General features: G+C 44.0%; 1 protein-coding gene across 1 annotated transcript in view; it reads left to right on the top strand.

The window, feature by feature from the left end:
• Nucleotides 1-14,997, top strand: part of LOC141085646 (sulfotransferase 2B1-like) — a 209,122-nt gene that overhangs the window by 74,485 nt on the left and 119,640 nt on the right. The window contains exon 2 of the mRNA XM_073571188.1: nucleotides 4,865-5,006. Coding sequence (XP_073427289.1) covers nucleotides 4,871-5,006 — 136 coding nt within the window. The 5' untranslated portion in view covers nucleotides 4,865-4,870. The remainder of the gene's footprint in view (nucleotides 1-4,864; nucleotides 5,007-14,997) is intronic.

The raw sequence follows: 14,997 nt of genomic DNA, 5'->3' as shown, positions 1-14,997 counted from the left end.
ATCTCTTAAGGTTTGTAGACATTTACGGCTAACTACATTCTTTTCAGACAAAGTTAGATCCATGGTTGTAACAATGGGAAGTGGTCTTTCTCTCGATGGTTTGGGATTATATAACAGGAGCGACTTTGTCCCCCCTGAATATGATCCCATTATTGAAATGTTTTCTAGATTTGTTAAAAATGATGTAGCAAAATTAAGAAAGAGTAATCTGAGGGGTGGAAGGCCTAATTTGAATGCTTCTGAGAGAGAGGCGGTGAAAATGTTGAAGGAGGATAAGTCCATCACCATCAAGCCCGCCGACAAAGGCGGGGCTGTGGTGGTGATGGACACTCTCCTTTATCGTAATGAAATTATGAGACAATTGTCTGATCTTGATGTGTATGAGAAACTGTTAACCCTACTCAGAAATTTAAAGTGGAATTGGAGGGTATTATCAGTGATGCCTTATGTAGTGGATTAATAGACACGAAGCTGGTCAGTTATCTGAAAGTTGAGCATCCCATTGTTCCTATTTTGTACACCCTCCCTAAGATCCATAAAGACCTATATAACCCACCTGGACGTCCAATCGTCTCAGGAAGAGGTTCTCTATTCAACAAAGTGTCGATTTTTCGGGATCTCCTGTTACGTAGATTTGCTATGGAGACACCATCATACGTTAGAGATACTGGTGATTTTATTAAGTCTTTGGAGGGTGTACAGGTGGAGGAGTCCACTTTTTTAATTTCCTTTGATGTAACATCATTATATACTTCAATTGAACATTCCAGGGGACTACAAGCGGTCGGTGTGATGCTGTCCAGCTCCAACATGGTGCCAAACTGTGTACGGTTCGCCCTGACGCTGTTGGAATTCATCCTGAGGAGGAATTTTTTCTCTTTGGGGATGATTTTTACCTGCAGCGTCGTGGGACAGCCCTGTGATCCAATGTGGCCCCTACATATGCTAACGTCTACATGGCTGTCCTAGAGGGTGAACATGTGTACAGGTCTGCCTATTGGTGCCATGTTAGGGGCTGGCGGTGTTACATCGACGATATTCTTTTATGGGATGGTAGCAGGGAAGACCTGGATGCTTTCCATCAATTTCTTAATGGAATTTTTTCTGAACTTTGTGAGGGGAGGGGTTTGCACTATATAGTTTGGGTTGAAACACTCCTGTACTGTGCTTGAGAAAGATCTTTGGATCGAAACGTTGCCACCGGAGGCAGAATAAAATGTGAATTCTTTTCACCAACGTTTGAGGCGCTGTCTTTTCTACTATTTGGTATGGACTTTTTTCCGGGATGAACTCCCTGGATATGACGTGTGTCTTACTTAGTGTCCTGTAGGACTCTGGCTATATGAGGTGCGGTTTAACTTATAATTTTTGATTGACAGATTGGGAAATAGAACCTGAGAAAGGTTAACCCCTGAAATGACCAGACCGGGAACATGGAAAGACAGGACTCAAAACCTAGTCCGGATCATGACACCAGGATACAATGAGATGCTGTGAGCACAGATTCAGTGATGAGCGGTGACATCATAGAGGTTACCGCTGGTCATTAAAGCTGCGTTCTCACATTTCATTGTGAGCGGCTCGATGAACTGTGGTGACCTCAATGAGATCACCGAGAGCACCATGATGAGGCCTTATGGTGTTGCAGCTTCTGTGGTCTTTCTGAACAAGTGTGTGTATGCTGACAGACCATGTGACATTTACTGTAGATTGCACAGAGATGGATCTCCTTTAACTGAGCATGTGACTTATGAAGGTAATTAATTGTATGAGTATCAGAAATCTTTAGGGGCTTAATAGCAAAAGGAGTGAATACATATGCACATACTAATTTTTAGTTATTTCCTCAAATAAATGTCATTTATGCCTATATTTTTCTCACTTCACTTCACCAACTTCGACTATTTAGTGCTGATGTATCACGCAGATCAGATTACAAAAATATTTAAACACAGGTTGTTATTTAACAAAATAGGTAAAAAGCCAAGGGGGAGAATATTTTTGCAAGCAACTGCATGTAGGGAGCTATGTGGGGTATCATACTGTACATAGGGGCTGTGTGTCGGCTCATACACTATATAGGGGACTGTACACAAGCTCATACCATATATAGGGAGGTGTCAGCATACTTAATTCTGCTCAGTTTTATGTGATTCAATTAATATTAATATAAAATAATTATAATTAATATATTCATACTACTATTGAGCAGATGGCCTATTAGTTTGGCCCTCCTCAACAGTCATGGTCTCTATTATGGTACTTCTGGAAAATTAATTGCCTACCCTGACTTAGACCATATAATATTTTACCTTGTTCTGGGATAATGTAAGAGACAGATTTGCAATGTGGATTATCAGCAGCATGGCACTACTTTAGTTTGCAGTGTATCAAGAAAAGACAAGAAAGTTTGCAGCAGTCAGGAATGATTGCTCCTTCAATCTGCTTCTGGCCAACGTACAGATTTTAAATCTTGATGATGCCATTAACCTTCTGCTAAGTAAAAGTAGCTGTAACTGCAATTAGTTGAATAGCAAATGTTGAAATTTGTGGATCAGTGAGATTGGATAGATTCAGTACCCTGCTGCAATCATGCAATTTAGTCCCTCTCATAGCCCCAGAGCTTCCTCAGATTCGTGCAGTACTGCTTGTAAGGCTACCTTCACACATCCTGATGAATCCTGTACAGAAAAAAACAGTGCTGGTGAGATCTATGGTCTGCGTTCATGTCTACGTATGTGACATCTGTGTGCATCCATGTGCCATCCGTGTGTCTGTGTTTGCTGTCCGTATGACCGTGTGTCTGTGTGTCACATCCATTTGACAAGCGCCGGCTGTTGCTGAAGGCTGCTGTCATCATTGTCTCCAGCTCGCACTGATATCAGCGCGACCAGGAGAAAATGCTGAAAGTTATATTCTGGCCCCGTTGTGTACCTCCTGTGTAAAATAAATAGTTAAAAAGAAAAATGGTGTGGGCTCCTTATGTTAATAACCTGGGACAAGGGACAATATCCCATAAGGTTCCCAGGCTATTAATAACAGCTCACAGATGTTTCCTCAGCATTTCCTGGTAAATTTATGGGCGGACCCCAGAAAAAAAGACATAGGGTCCCTCTATAAATTCGGACCAGCAAATGCTAAACAGACAGTTAGTGAGTTGAACAGGAGCCACGAGACGTGGTGAGTTCTCCTTCAATGGAAGTCTTCAAACAGGTGCTGGACAGACATCTGGGATGATTTAGTGATTCCTGCTATGAGCAGGAGGATTGACCAAATGACCCAGAAGGTACCTTCCAACTCTACTATTCTATGATTCCATAATTTTATGATTCTATGACAGCTGTGGCTTGATATTAGAAGCCTGGGAAGAGGTCAGAGATATTGCTCCCCCAAGCTACCAACCTCAGCCCTCTGTCACCTCAGAAATGTCACACCCACAAGATGCACAAAATCTGGCCCTTATCCTCGACCTTCCCACTTGCCCTATGGTGGTAGCAAGTGGGGTAGTAGGGTTGGGGGGTTGATGTCGCCTTTGTATTGTCAGGTGACATCAAGCCCAGTAATTAGTAATGGAGAGGTGTGTATCAGATGCCTCTCCATTACTAACCCCATATTCATATTGTAAATGAAGACCCAGCAAGATTAAAATCCTTTGTTTAAAAGAATACAAAACACCCTGTTTAACATATGTATTTAAAAATTAAAAAAACAGATTTATACTCACCCTACGCTTATTCCATTGAAATCCTCGTCTCCTGTAAAAAGCAGAAAAAAGAAATCAACATATATTCACCTTATGCCCATTCCATTGAAGCCCTTGTCTTCTGTAGAAACAGAAAAATAATAAAACACCATATCTCTCACCTGTCCGACATACTGTTCCACACCGTATACCATCTCAGCTCTCAGCGATAAGTGCTTTACAACCTCGACTGTGCCAAGATGCGACCGTTCAGGCTGAGGAGCAGGATACAATGAGATGCTGCAAGCGCAGCTTTATTGATGATTGGTGATGTCATAGAGTTCCCACACTTCACTGTGAGTGGCCCGATGAACTGTGGTGACCTCAAGGAGATCACCACAATCACCGAATTTTGTTATGGATAGGAGACAATGATAAATGCTGCCTTCAGCAGCTGCCGATGCCTAGGATCAGCGTGAACTGTACCTTTTCTCTCAGGCGCCAGCTGCTGAATACAACTTCCATCATTGTCTCATGGTTACGCTGATCTATCATCCATGTGTTATCAAAGTGCACGTGTGCAGCACACATATTGTCTGTGGTGCGCAGAGGAAAATGTCATTTCTGCAGATTTTCGATGCAGATATGTGGTCTGTGTGAAAAATCTGACATGTTCACACCACCATTAAATACAATGGGTGTGCGTATGTCCTATTTGCGGTCCTTAAAAAACGGACTGCATACGGACATACAAAACAGATATGTGAAGAAGGCCTAAGATATAGTTTCAAAGTGCCTCAGGAACAGATGGCTTTGACTGAAAACTCAAATAAAGTGACTTAAAATTAACCAGTAATAAATTTATGGTGGTAAAAAACACTCATACCAGCTTCAGGTAAGACATAAGTACCAGCCAATGATATCTTCATGGTACCTGACAAGATGCCTGTTTAGTAATCTAGCCTCTCATGCCCAGTAAGCGAATTGTGCAACCGATAAATATTGATCATATTTGCATTTTACACCCAGTAACTGATGTTAGCAATTAAGTTGGGGTATGGTAACTGACAGTTTCTATTCTAAAGTCTAAAGGAAATTACTCTGTGAACGTTGTGTTCCTTTTCAGTATCTCGAAGTATGCATAATACCTTATTGTGACCTCATCTTTTATCTCTTTTAAAGTAAAACATGTCGGATCCTTACTTTGAATACAAGGGAGTCCTTTTCCCTAAGGATGCAGCCTCTGTTGAAGGTCTGGAGTTTGCGGAAAATGAATTTCAAGTTAGAGATGATGACATCTTTAGTATAACGTATCCGAAATCAGGTAAAGGATTATTAAAGTCAAAGTTTGAATACAAATCATTTCATTTTAAATAATACGGTTCTTCTGCATTGTCAGTGTTTTTTTCACTTTGTTTTTATGTTTTCTCTTTTTCTTATGCTATATTTTATCTACAAATTAAGGAATTGTATTTCATTTACAGGCTAATGTGTGGTTCTGACTTTGACAACATTTCCACAAATATTTAAAACTAGTGTCAGACTGGGTTGACAAAGGCCGACCAATAACATTGACCATTTGGCCCCACTGTTCAGCCACGTGCAAAATTGACCTGACCCTAGCATGCAAATTTACTTTTGCTTCTATATAATATTAATTTGACTAGACCATTTACTGAATGATTAGATGATGTCTTTTTTTCTATAACTAGTAGTGAGTCAAGTGCTCATCAGTACTTATTCAGCAGGGCCTACCAGAGAATTATCCTGTTTCCTTGCTGGCCAGTTCAAGCCTGTTTAAAACCGTTGGCTTGTGAAATAAATCTTGGTGCTTAACTTGGAGGCATCAAATGGAGAGATTATGAATATGAGACAACAAAGTGAGAAAAATAATGCTGATATGTGTGTTAAGGCCGGGGTCACACTTGCTAGAAACTCGCACGAGTCTCAAGTCTCAATACCAGGCACTACCACAAGCACTCGGACTGGATTGCTCAGCTGCATAGCAATACTGTACATTCAGCCGCACACTCTGGTCCCGACTGCCAGTGACGAGTATTGAGATGCGAGACTCATGTGAGTTTCTCGCAAGTGTGACTCCGGCCTAAAATTAACTCTATTAATCAAAAAACAAGGGCAACAATTGGCAAACAACAAATTGGTAAACAAATAAAAACATCTAAGGATCAATTAATAAAGGTGTCAGGCCCAAAATACAGAATTATTTTGAATGCGGAGCATTCATGTTTTACAACTGATTAAAACCTGTTTTTGTCTTTGTGTAATAGCAGTCAATGAAAAGAACCTCTTCAGAGAGAAAGACATCAGGAGTAGTGATGAGCAAGCATGCTTGCCACTACTCGGTGCTCGCTCGAGCATCTCACTGCTCAAGATACTCAGTCCCCGCCCTGCATGTTTGGTGCTCTTTAGAGAGCCAATGAACATGCAGGGATTGTCTGCCACACAATGTAATGCTGCAGCCATGTTGGTTGTGGCATTACAGTGATTGGCTGGCTGCAAAGCATCATCAGGTCTATATCAGACCTGGCATCGCCATGCTCGTCACAGTCTGCTCTGTAATCAGGCAGTGTAGGGAGAGTTTCTGCTGAGCTAGGGATAGATTTGCTTGGTTCTTAGTGTGGGTACACCATATATAGTACACATATCCATCTCAACTAACAGCCCTTCTGAGGACTAATAAAGCTGCATAGATATCAGTGCTAGGCAGGCAGGCAGTGTATGTGGCAGACTGCAGTGCATAAAGCAAGAGGGTCCATTCCAGTTCTGTCTGTTGTTACTGCTGTTAAAGATATTCCTGGACATAGCCCCAGGCATCAGGGGCCAGGAATATTTTTTTTTTTTACAGGCCAGCTATTTACAACTGTGGTTTGTCTGTCACATGGATCAGAGATAAAAAGCGCACTCAAAATTCTGCCATTTCTGGCCTCCCATTAAATTTAGTTGCAGTGTGTTACTGAAGTTATTGACACCAGTTTGCTGGTAAAAATAGTTACCTACAGGCCAGCTATTTCAAACTGTGATTTGTCCGAAACATGTATCACATATAACTGCGCTCAAAATTCTGACATTTCTGCCCTCCATTTAATTTTTGTTGCAGTGTATTAGCGAAGTTATTGACAAAAGTTTGCTGGTAAAAATAGTTATCTACAGGTCAGCTATTTCAAATTGTGGTTTGTCCGTCATACGGATCACATATAAGCTTGCTCCAAATTCAGCCAATTGTAGTGAACGTGGAAAATATTATCCTTTTAAAATGGGCAAGGTGCGTGACAAGGGACGGGGAACTGGAGGTGATGTTGCATGCAGAGGCCGAGGCAGTGGCCGTGGGTATGCTGAAATTGTGCCACAACAAACACCCACATCTTCTCACCTGACGTTCCTGCCCGAATTACTAGAGGACCGCAGCACACCACTATTGAACTCAGAGAAGTGTCAAAAGTTGTTGGTTGGATAGCGGATAATGCTTCCAGTCACTTTGCCACACTGTCAAGTCTCAGTAGCCGTGAACCTGGGCCGCATATTTCTCACCCTGATCCTCCTCCCTCCCACCATGCTGAGTGCCTGGAGACAACTGATCTCACACTTGGACACTCAGGCTGGTTTCACACTTGCGTTTTTTTGTGCTGTATTTTAGCGCTAAAAAACGCATGTGCTTTTTTCCTATATTTTGCATGGGATGCGCTTATGTGCGCATACACATGCGTTTGTATGCGTTTTTACGCGCATGCGTTTTTTTGTGGTGTGCGCTCGGGCACACAAAATGCATCCTGTTGCATTTTTTGGGTGTCCGACTTGCCTCAAAAAAACGCATGCGCGCGCAATGCGTTTTTTTTACAGCAAGACACCCATTGTAAGTCTATGGGCGCGCATTGGCATGCTCATGTATGTGTTTTTTTGCACATGCGTTTTTTTGTTGACCATTGGTTAGACAATGGAAATAAGGGGTTTGGGTTAGAGTTAGGGTTAGTTAAGGGGGTTTAGGGTTAGGGTTTGGGTTAGGGTTAGTAGGGTTTGGTTAAGGGTTAGGGTTAGTATGGTTTGGTTAAGGGTTAGGGTTAGTAAAGTCATGGTTTGGGTTAGTGTTAATCCTAACCCTATCTTGATTTTTTTGGTGCGGTCATCTAATGTTGGAAAAAAATGCAAACGCGGTAAAAACGCACTAAAAACACAAACAAACGCATAAAAACGCTCCGTTTCTTTCATGCATGCGCATAAAAATGCTTGAAAAAAGCGCAGCATTTGTATGCGTTTGTATGCGTTTTTTCCATGCGTTTTTTTGTGGGAAAAACGCGCTGCAAAAAATAGCAAGTGTGAAAGTAGCCTCAAAGAGCTGTTCACTTTTCCATTTATTGATTCGGGCCACTTGCCCTGTCCACTTGAAGCAAGGCAAGAGGCAATCACATGTAGCGATGCCCAAATATTTGAGCAGCCACGGTAACATGAAGGCGATGATGGGAAAGTGTCACAAGAGGTGGACAATGATGACAATTGCCAGAAAGTCAATAGGAGGACCAGGATGAGGAAGTGGAATATGAGGTGGGAAGAAGGAAGCAGTGTGGTGGCCACAGACACAAGGCGGTCATCCTTTCCCCGTAGCACAAACATGACGGAAGTTTCCAGTCCAGCTGTTAGGTCATCCTCAGTTTGGTTATTTTTTAAAGACTCTGCCGATAACCCCAAAAAGGCCATTTGCACTGCCTGCCAGGCCAGCATCAACAGGGGTAGCAAAACTACCAGCTTGAACACCACCAGCATGATCAGGCACATGTCAGAAAAGCACCCGACTTTGTGGGTCGAACCCTAGGGTCCATGAGCAGTGTCTGTGGGTGACACCACTGCTTCTTCTGCTGTTGTGCGTGAAAGCCAATCCCCTGTCCATGGTTCATGCGAAGATGCCTCCTGCCATGCACCTGTCATTGCACAAGCTCAACTAGCACCATCAGCAAGCACGTTCATGTCCATGTCCCAGAGCAGCGTTCAGTTGTCCATTTCCCAGTCCTTGGAGCACAAACCCATATACGCAGCTAACACCCCACAGGCCACACTACTAAATTCCCACATTTCGCGACTGCTTGCACTCGAAATGTTGCCTTTTAGGCTCGTGGAGACTGAAGCTGATGGCGGCGGCCGTCCCTCGGTACTCGGTCCCCAGCCGCCAATATTTCTCCCGGTGTGCCGTTCACACATTACACAAGCACGTGTCCAACAACATTAGCCATGCCCTCAACAATGCAGTTACTGGGAAAGTCCACCTAACCATGGATATGTGGACAAGTGCTTGATGGAAGGTATGGTACAACTCGCTGACGGCACACTATGTTAACATAGGGAAGCCCGGACCCAGTCGGACCTTGGGATGGAACAAGTCCTCGCGACGCCGAAGATTGCAGTCCCTAGTTCAATCAGGGTTGCCCCTAAAGTCTACAGCTCATTCTCCTCCTCTTCAGCCTCCATCTCTGAAATGACCACATCAGTCACAAGCTGGAAGCACTGCAGCACTGCCTCAGGCTGTGCTGAAGCTAATATGCTTAGGTGACAAACCGCACAATGCTGAAGAGATGTGGACAGCTCTGAAAGAGCAGGGAGATCTGTGGCTGACACTGCTGAACCAACAGCCAGGCATGGTTGTGTGTGACAATGGCCGGAACCTGGTGGTGGCTCTGAGGCAAGGCAAGCTCACACATGTACCATGCCTTGCCCATGTGCTTAACCTCATGGTTCAGAGGTTTCTCAAAACCTACCCGAAGCTGTCAGATCTGCTTGTCAAAGTACGTCACCTGTATATCCATTTTAGAAAGACAGCTACAGCTTCCACCGCCCTTGCAGTGTTTCAGCATCGTTTGCAGCTTTCGCCTCACCGTCTCACCGACTGTGATGTCCCCATACTTTGGAACTCTACAATGCAGATGTTGGAAAGGATTTGTGAGCAGAAGAGGGCAGTTGTTCACTACCAACATCAACAAGGCCATCGGTATTCAGTTTCAGACTCCACACATAAGACCTCAGGAGTGGACATTGATGTCAGACAAATGTACCTTCCTACTTTGAGGACTCCACCAAGATGGTGAGCAGCGATGACACCATAATTAGCATCACCATCCCGCTTCTATGTGTTCTGCAATGCTCTCTGCTCACAATCAAAAAGGATGCATTGCAGGAGGAGCACAATGAGATGGAGCAAGGAACCATACAGGACGATTACACACAGCCCAGCCTCATCTCATTCCAACTTGTATTGGGTGACAATGAGGAAGAGGATGAAGAACAGGCGCTAGTTTCATGCGCTATAGGCGGTACTACGTGCACAACTGTCATACCGTCTGTTCAGCATGGATGGCCTGAGGACAGGGAGAAGGAGGAGGAGGTGAACATGGCTGAGTTTACAGTATGTTATGCTGCCATTTTCGTGACCCTCACGTTCTCAAAACTTTGAGTGACAGTCATTACTGGTTGCTGACACTTCTAGTCCCATGCTACAAAGAGAACCTTCTATCTCTTATTCCTGAGGCGAACAGGTCTACTAAAATGGGGCAGTACCAGAAGGCCCTTGTTGCGGAATTATTAAAAAAATTCCCATCTGAAAACAGTGGCAGCAGAAGTCACAGTTCATTGGACAACCAAGGAGTACAGGCGAGAGAGACACAACTCCAATTGAGCAGAGGCAGGAGGACACTGTCAAAGTTCTGGGGTACTCTCACAAGGAGTGCAAAGTTTTGGAAGATGCTGAGGGAGTATCTTGCTGACCGTACCAACATCCCCCGTGATTCCTCTGTGCCTTATAATTATTGGAGTACCTGGCCGACCCAGCCACTCGCGTTTTGTCACAGCAGGTTTTTAGTGCTGCTGGTGGAATTATAACTGATAAGCGCATCCGCCTGTCAACTGAAAATGCTGACAGGCTGACACTTGGATTGGGCCAGACTTCTCAACACCACCGAGTGATAGCAGCATAACATAAACTCGAATCCAGTGGCTTTTTTTGGGAAGTTTATTCCCATGCACCTCTTCACACCCACACATGGGTATACACTTCCTGATTATGGCCATTTGCTGTTGTCCTCCATCTTCTCCTCATCCTCATCCTCCACCACCATATCACCAGGGTGACCGTGGTACGTGATGCAACACCCACATCATTTTTTTAAAGGGTGTTTATAAGTGATGAGCGAGCACTAAAATGCTCGGGTGCTCGTTGCTCAGGTCGAGCAAATTGGAATACTCGGGTACTCGACCCGAGCAATGAGCCCCCCGGAGGTCTTTCTAGGGTATCAAAACTTTGGAAATGTATGGGGACAGTGCACAAATGACATGAGAACACCATGGGGAATGCCACTGGAAGCATTTCTGACTCCTAGGTCACTGCTGTGACCAAAGGTGTCAGAGTGTGACGCCACTTTTACAGGTGCTCAGTAAAACATGCAAAAACGAAACCAAAATGGATTTTACAGGGAAATATGTTAAGGAACATCCTTTCCAGGGTAATAACTAGTATGTAAGCCAAAAAAATAACCCCCCAAAAAAATGCTCCTCCACCACTTTGGCTGTGTTCACATGTAGCGTTTTTGATGCGTTTTTCAACGTTACCATTGCTTTCAACCAAAACTAATGTATTTACTGGGAAATGCCATTGTAGAATTTAACAACCTTAGCTGGCCATGTGGTGTGTGATACATCATCAGACACATCTTGTTTAATTTATGAAGGAGTGACTCTTAAATTCACAAAGCCTATTTTTATAGGGGCATCAGTCGGCATTACTGTTCTTAAAGGGCCATTATAAAACAGTGGGTGTCCTGTACTGTTATTGCCTATGCATTGAGTGGCTGGGCTGCCAAAAATTAGAACGCACCCCAATATCCCTTTCTTGAGACGTACAGGAGGGCCTCCTGAAAAAATATTCCCATTATAAGAAAGTGGGTCTCCCATAGTGTTTGCCTATGCATTGAATGCAAGGGCTGCCTTTCCCCAAAGTTACACGCACTCCAATAACCGTTGGAACAGACGTCCTGGCTGGCCACATGAAACAAAAGTTTCCATTATTTTTCATTTGGTACTGCCATACTGTTAGCCTATGCATCGAATGCAAGGTCTGTCCTGCCACAAAGTCACATGCACCCCAATAAGCCTTTGAACCCACGTACTGGAAGGCCACAGGAAAACCAAGTTTACATTATTACTTTGGTACTGCCATACTGTTAGCCTATGCATCGAATGCAAGGCCCGTCCTGCCACAAAGTCCCATGTAGACCAATAAGCCTTTGAACACACGAACAGGAAGGCCACAGGAAAACCAAGTTCACATTATTCTTTTGGCACTGCCATACTGTTAGCCTATGCATTGAATGCAAGGCCTGCCCTGCACCAAAGTTACATGCATCCCTTTAAGCCTTTGAACCCATGAACTGGAAGGCCACAGGAAAACCAAGTTCACATTATTCTTTTGGTACTGCCATACTGTTAGCCTATGCGTTGAATGCAAGGCCCGTCCTTCACCAATGTTACATGCATCCAATAAGCTTTTGAACCCAGGTACTGGATGGACACAGGAAAACCCAGTTCACATTATTCTTTTGGTAATGCCATACTGTTAGCCTATGCATGGAATGCAAGGCCTGCCTTGCCACAAAGTTACACGCACCCCAATAACTCTTTGAAATGAGGTACTGGGTGGCTACATGAAACAAGTTCCCATTATTCTTTTTTTTATACTATAAAGTTTGCCCATGAAGCGAATGCAAGGCCTGGCGCACATTTGCATGCATCCCAATCCCCCTTGGAATTTACATGTAGGAGGTCCGCAGAAACATTTTTTCCCATTACAAAGGAGTGTGTCTCCTATACTTGGACTGCCCATACACTAATTGTTTGGGCTGACAAACATTTCCCCCCGAAAATCAACATAGTGTGTAAACTTTTTACTTTAACGGGCATCATAAACACCCTGAAAAACAGTAACATGGTTTCCTACAGTTGCTGCTGGGAAGGTGAAGGTTTTTAGCAAAAATATGTCAGACTAATTGTTGGATAAAGTGATCAGGAAAAGGGGCATGGTGACGGCAGGAATGGGAACGTACAGGATTAATAACAGCGGTGGCTATGGGAGGTATGAAATCCAGGATACAGCCTACAATGATTAGTCGTGTAGCCACCCACCACCAATTAGCAGAATGCCTTTCATGCCTGTCAGAAGATCGGTGTAACAGATGCGTGTCTGAAGCTGTGCATAAAAGATGCCCGTAAGAACTACGTTGCCAAATACGCACGTGTCCGTATAAAGAGAAAAGTGCAACATGCTCGTGAGTTACAGAATTATACAAAGCAGATCAGTTTTGGAGGGAAACCAAACAAACTGATGGATGCTCATGGAAAACTAAATTTAAAGAGCAGTGCACCGGCCGTAACTATCAACACACCTGTTATGATTGAGTCACTGTAGGAGGCAAAAACAGAAATGCTAGCTAAGTCCAGAAAACCAGAGCAGTTGGCAGCTATCGGATTGCAGACCCCTGATCCTATCACAACAACTAACAGTAGCCGTGGGGGTTCCTACGATGCCCTAGACCCCTCGATCACAGCCAGAGAATTAAATAGGCCTACAGAAAGAAAGGGGAAATCTAAACTGCCCCAGAGCAGACCCCAAAGCAATAGGCAGCCCCCAACATATAATGACGGTGAAGCAAGATGAAAACACTAACACAGACAGAAAGATAGACTGAGCAAAGACGGGGCCCAAACTACCTAGATAGGAAAGGACAGGAAGGCTGCTGTCTGCAATCCGTGAAAAACCCTATCAAAGACATAAGCCAACAAGCTGATATGAAAAAGGCCCTGAAGCAGCTAGGCTTCAAAAACTAAATCAGCCCTCAGGTATTTTCAGAAGACAGAGCTAAATGAATTCAGCACACCCCAGCAGGGAATGGCAGAAATCCAGAAAAACAAAGCAAAACAAAGTCAAAGCACCAAAGTAAAAGGCCGAGCAGCAAACTTAGCTTTAGAGGAGCAGGAATTCAGACTTGTCTCCAAGGATCCCACAGAGAAATCACCCGCAGGGCAGAAGGGCGTCGGCAGCCTTATATCCAGTCAGTAACTCCACTCAGCCAGTCATCATCATCAGCCTCAGGTGTTTGATAATCAGGCTCACTACCTTTCTTTACCAGAAGACGGAGTTCCTCGGGCCTCAGTAATGAAGGGGATAATGAACTCACAACAGTACCTCCCCCTTGAGGAGGGGTCACCGAACCCTCAACTACGCCACCAGGGCGATCAGGGTGAGCCCGATGAAAGGCACGCACCAATCTTTTGGCATGAATATCAGAGGCAGAGACCCAGGAATTATCCTCCTGACCATAACCCTTCCACTTAACCAAATACTGGAGTCTCCGTCTAACCAGATGGGAATCCAGTACTTTCTCTACCTCATATTCCATGTTACCTTCAACCAATACAGGGTCTGGAGGTGCCACCCCCGGAACAACAGGTTCAACAAACCTCTTCAACAAAGATTTATGGAACACATTATGGATTTTAAATGTGACAGGAAGAGCCAAATGAAAAGAGACCGGATTAATAATCTCCACAATCTTGTAAGGTCTAATAAATCTAGGCTTAAACTTAGGAGAAGCCACCTTCATAGCAATATTTTTTGATGATAACCACACCATATCACCAACCTTAAACTGGGGACCAATGGTCCTATGTCGGTTGGAAAACCGCTGGGCCTTTTCCTGGGAGAGAGATAACTTATCCACCACTTGGTCCCAGATCTGGTGCATTCTCTCCACCACAGTGTCAACACCTGGGCAGGCAGAGGGCTCCACCTGCCCTGAAGAAAATCGAGGATGAAACCCAAAGTTACAAAAAAAAGGTGAAATCAAAGTGGCAGAACTAGCTCTATTATTTAAAGCAAATTCGGCCAGGGGCAAAAATGAAACCCAATCATCCTGATCAGCAGAAATAAAACATCTCAAATATGACTCCAAGGTCTGGTTTGTTCTCTCTGTCTGCCCATTGGTCTGAGGGTAAAAAGCAGAGGAGAAGGACAACTGAATTCCCAGCCTGGAACAGAAAGTTCTCCAAAATCTAGACACAAACTGGACTCCTCTGTCAGATACAATGTTCTCAGGAATCCCGTGCAAACGAACCACCTGTTGTAAAAACAGCGGCACCAACTCAGAAGAAGACGGCAACTTAGGGAGTGGTACAAGATGAACCATCTTAGAGAACCTATCACAAATCACCCAAATAACAGTCATCCTCTGAGAGACAGGCATATCAGAGATGAAATCCATTGAAAT

This window comes from Dendrobates tinctorius, unplaced genomic scaffold (genome assembly GCF_039654945.1).
Source record: "Dendrobates tinctorius isolate UK_male_01 unplaced genomic scaffold, ASM3965494v1 ptg000028l, whole genome shotgun sequence".
NCBI classification, from domain to species: domain Eukaryota; kingdom Metazoa; phylum Chordata; class Amphibia; order Anura; family Dendrobatidae; genus Dendrobates; species Dendrobates tinctorius.
The sequence above is the reverse complement of the archived record's forward strand: the minus strand, read 5'-3'. Positions and strand labels throughout refer to the sequence as shown.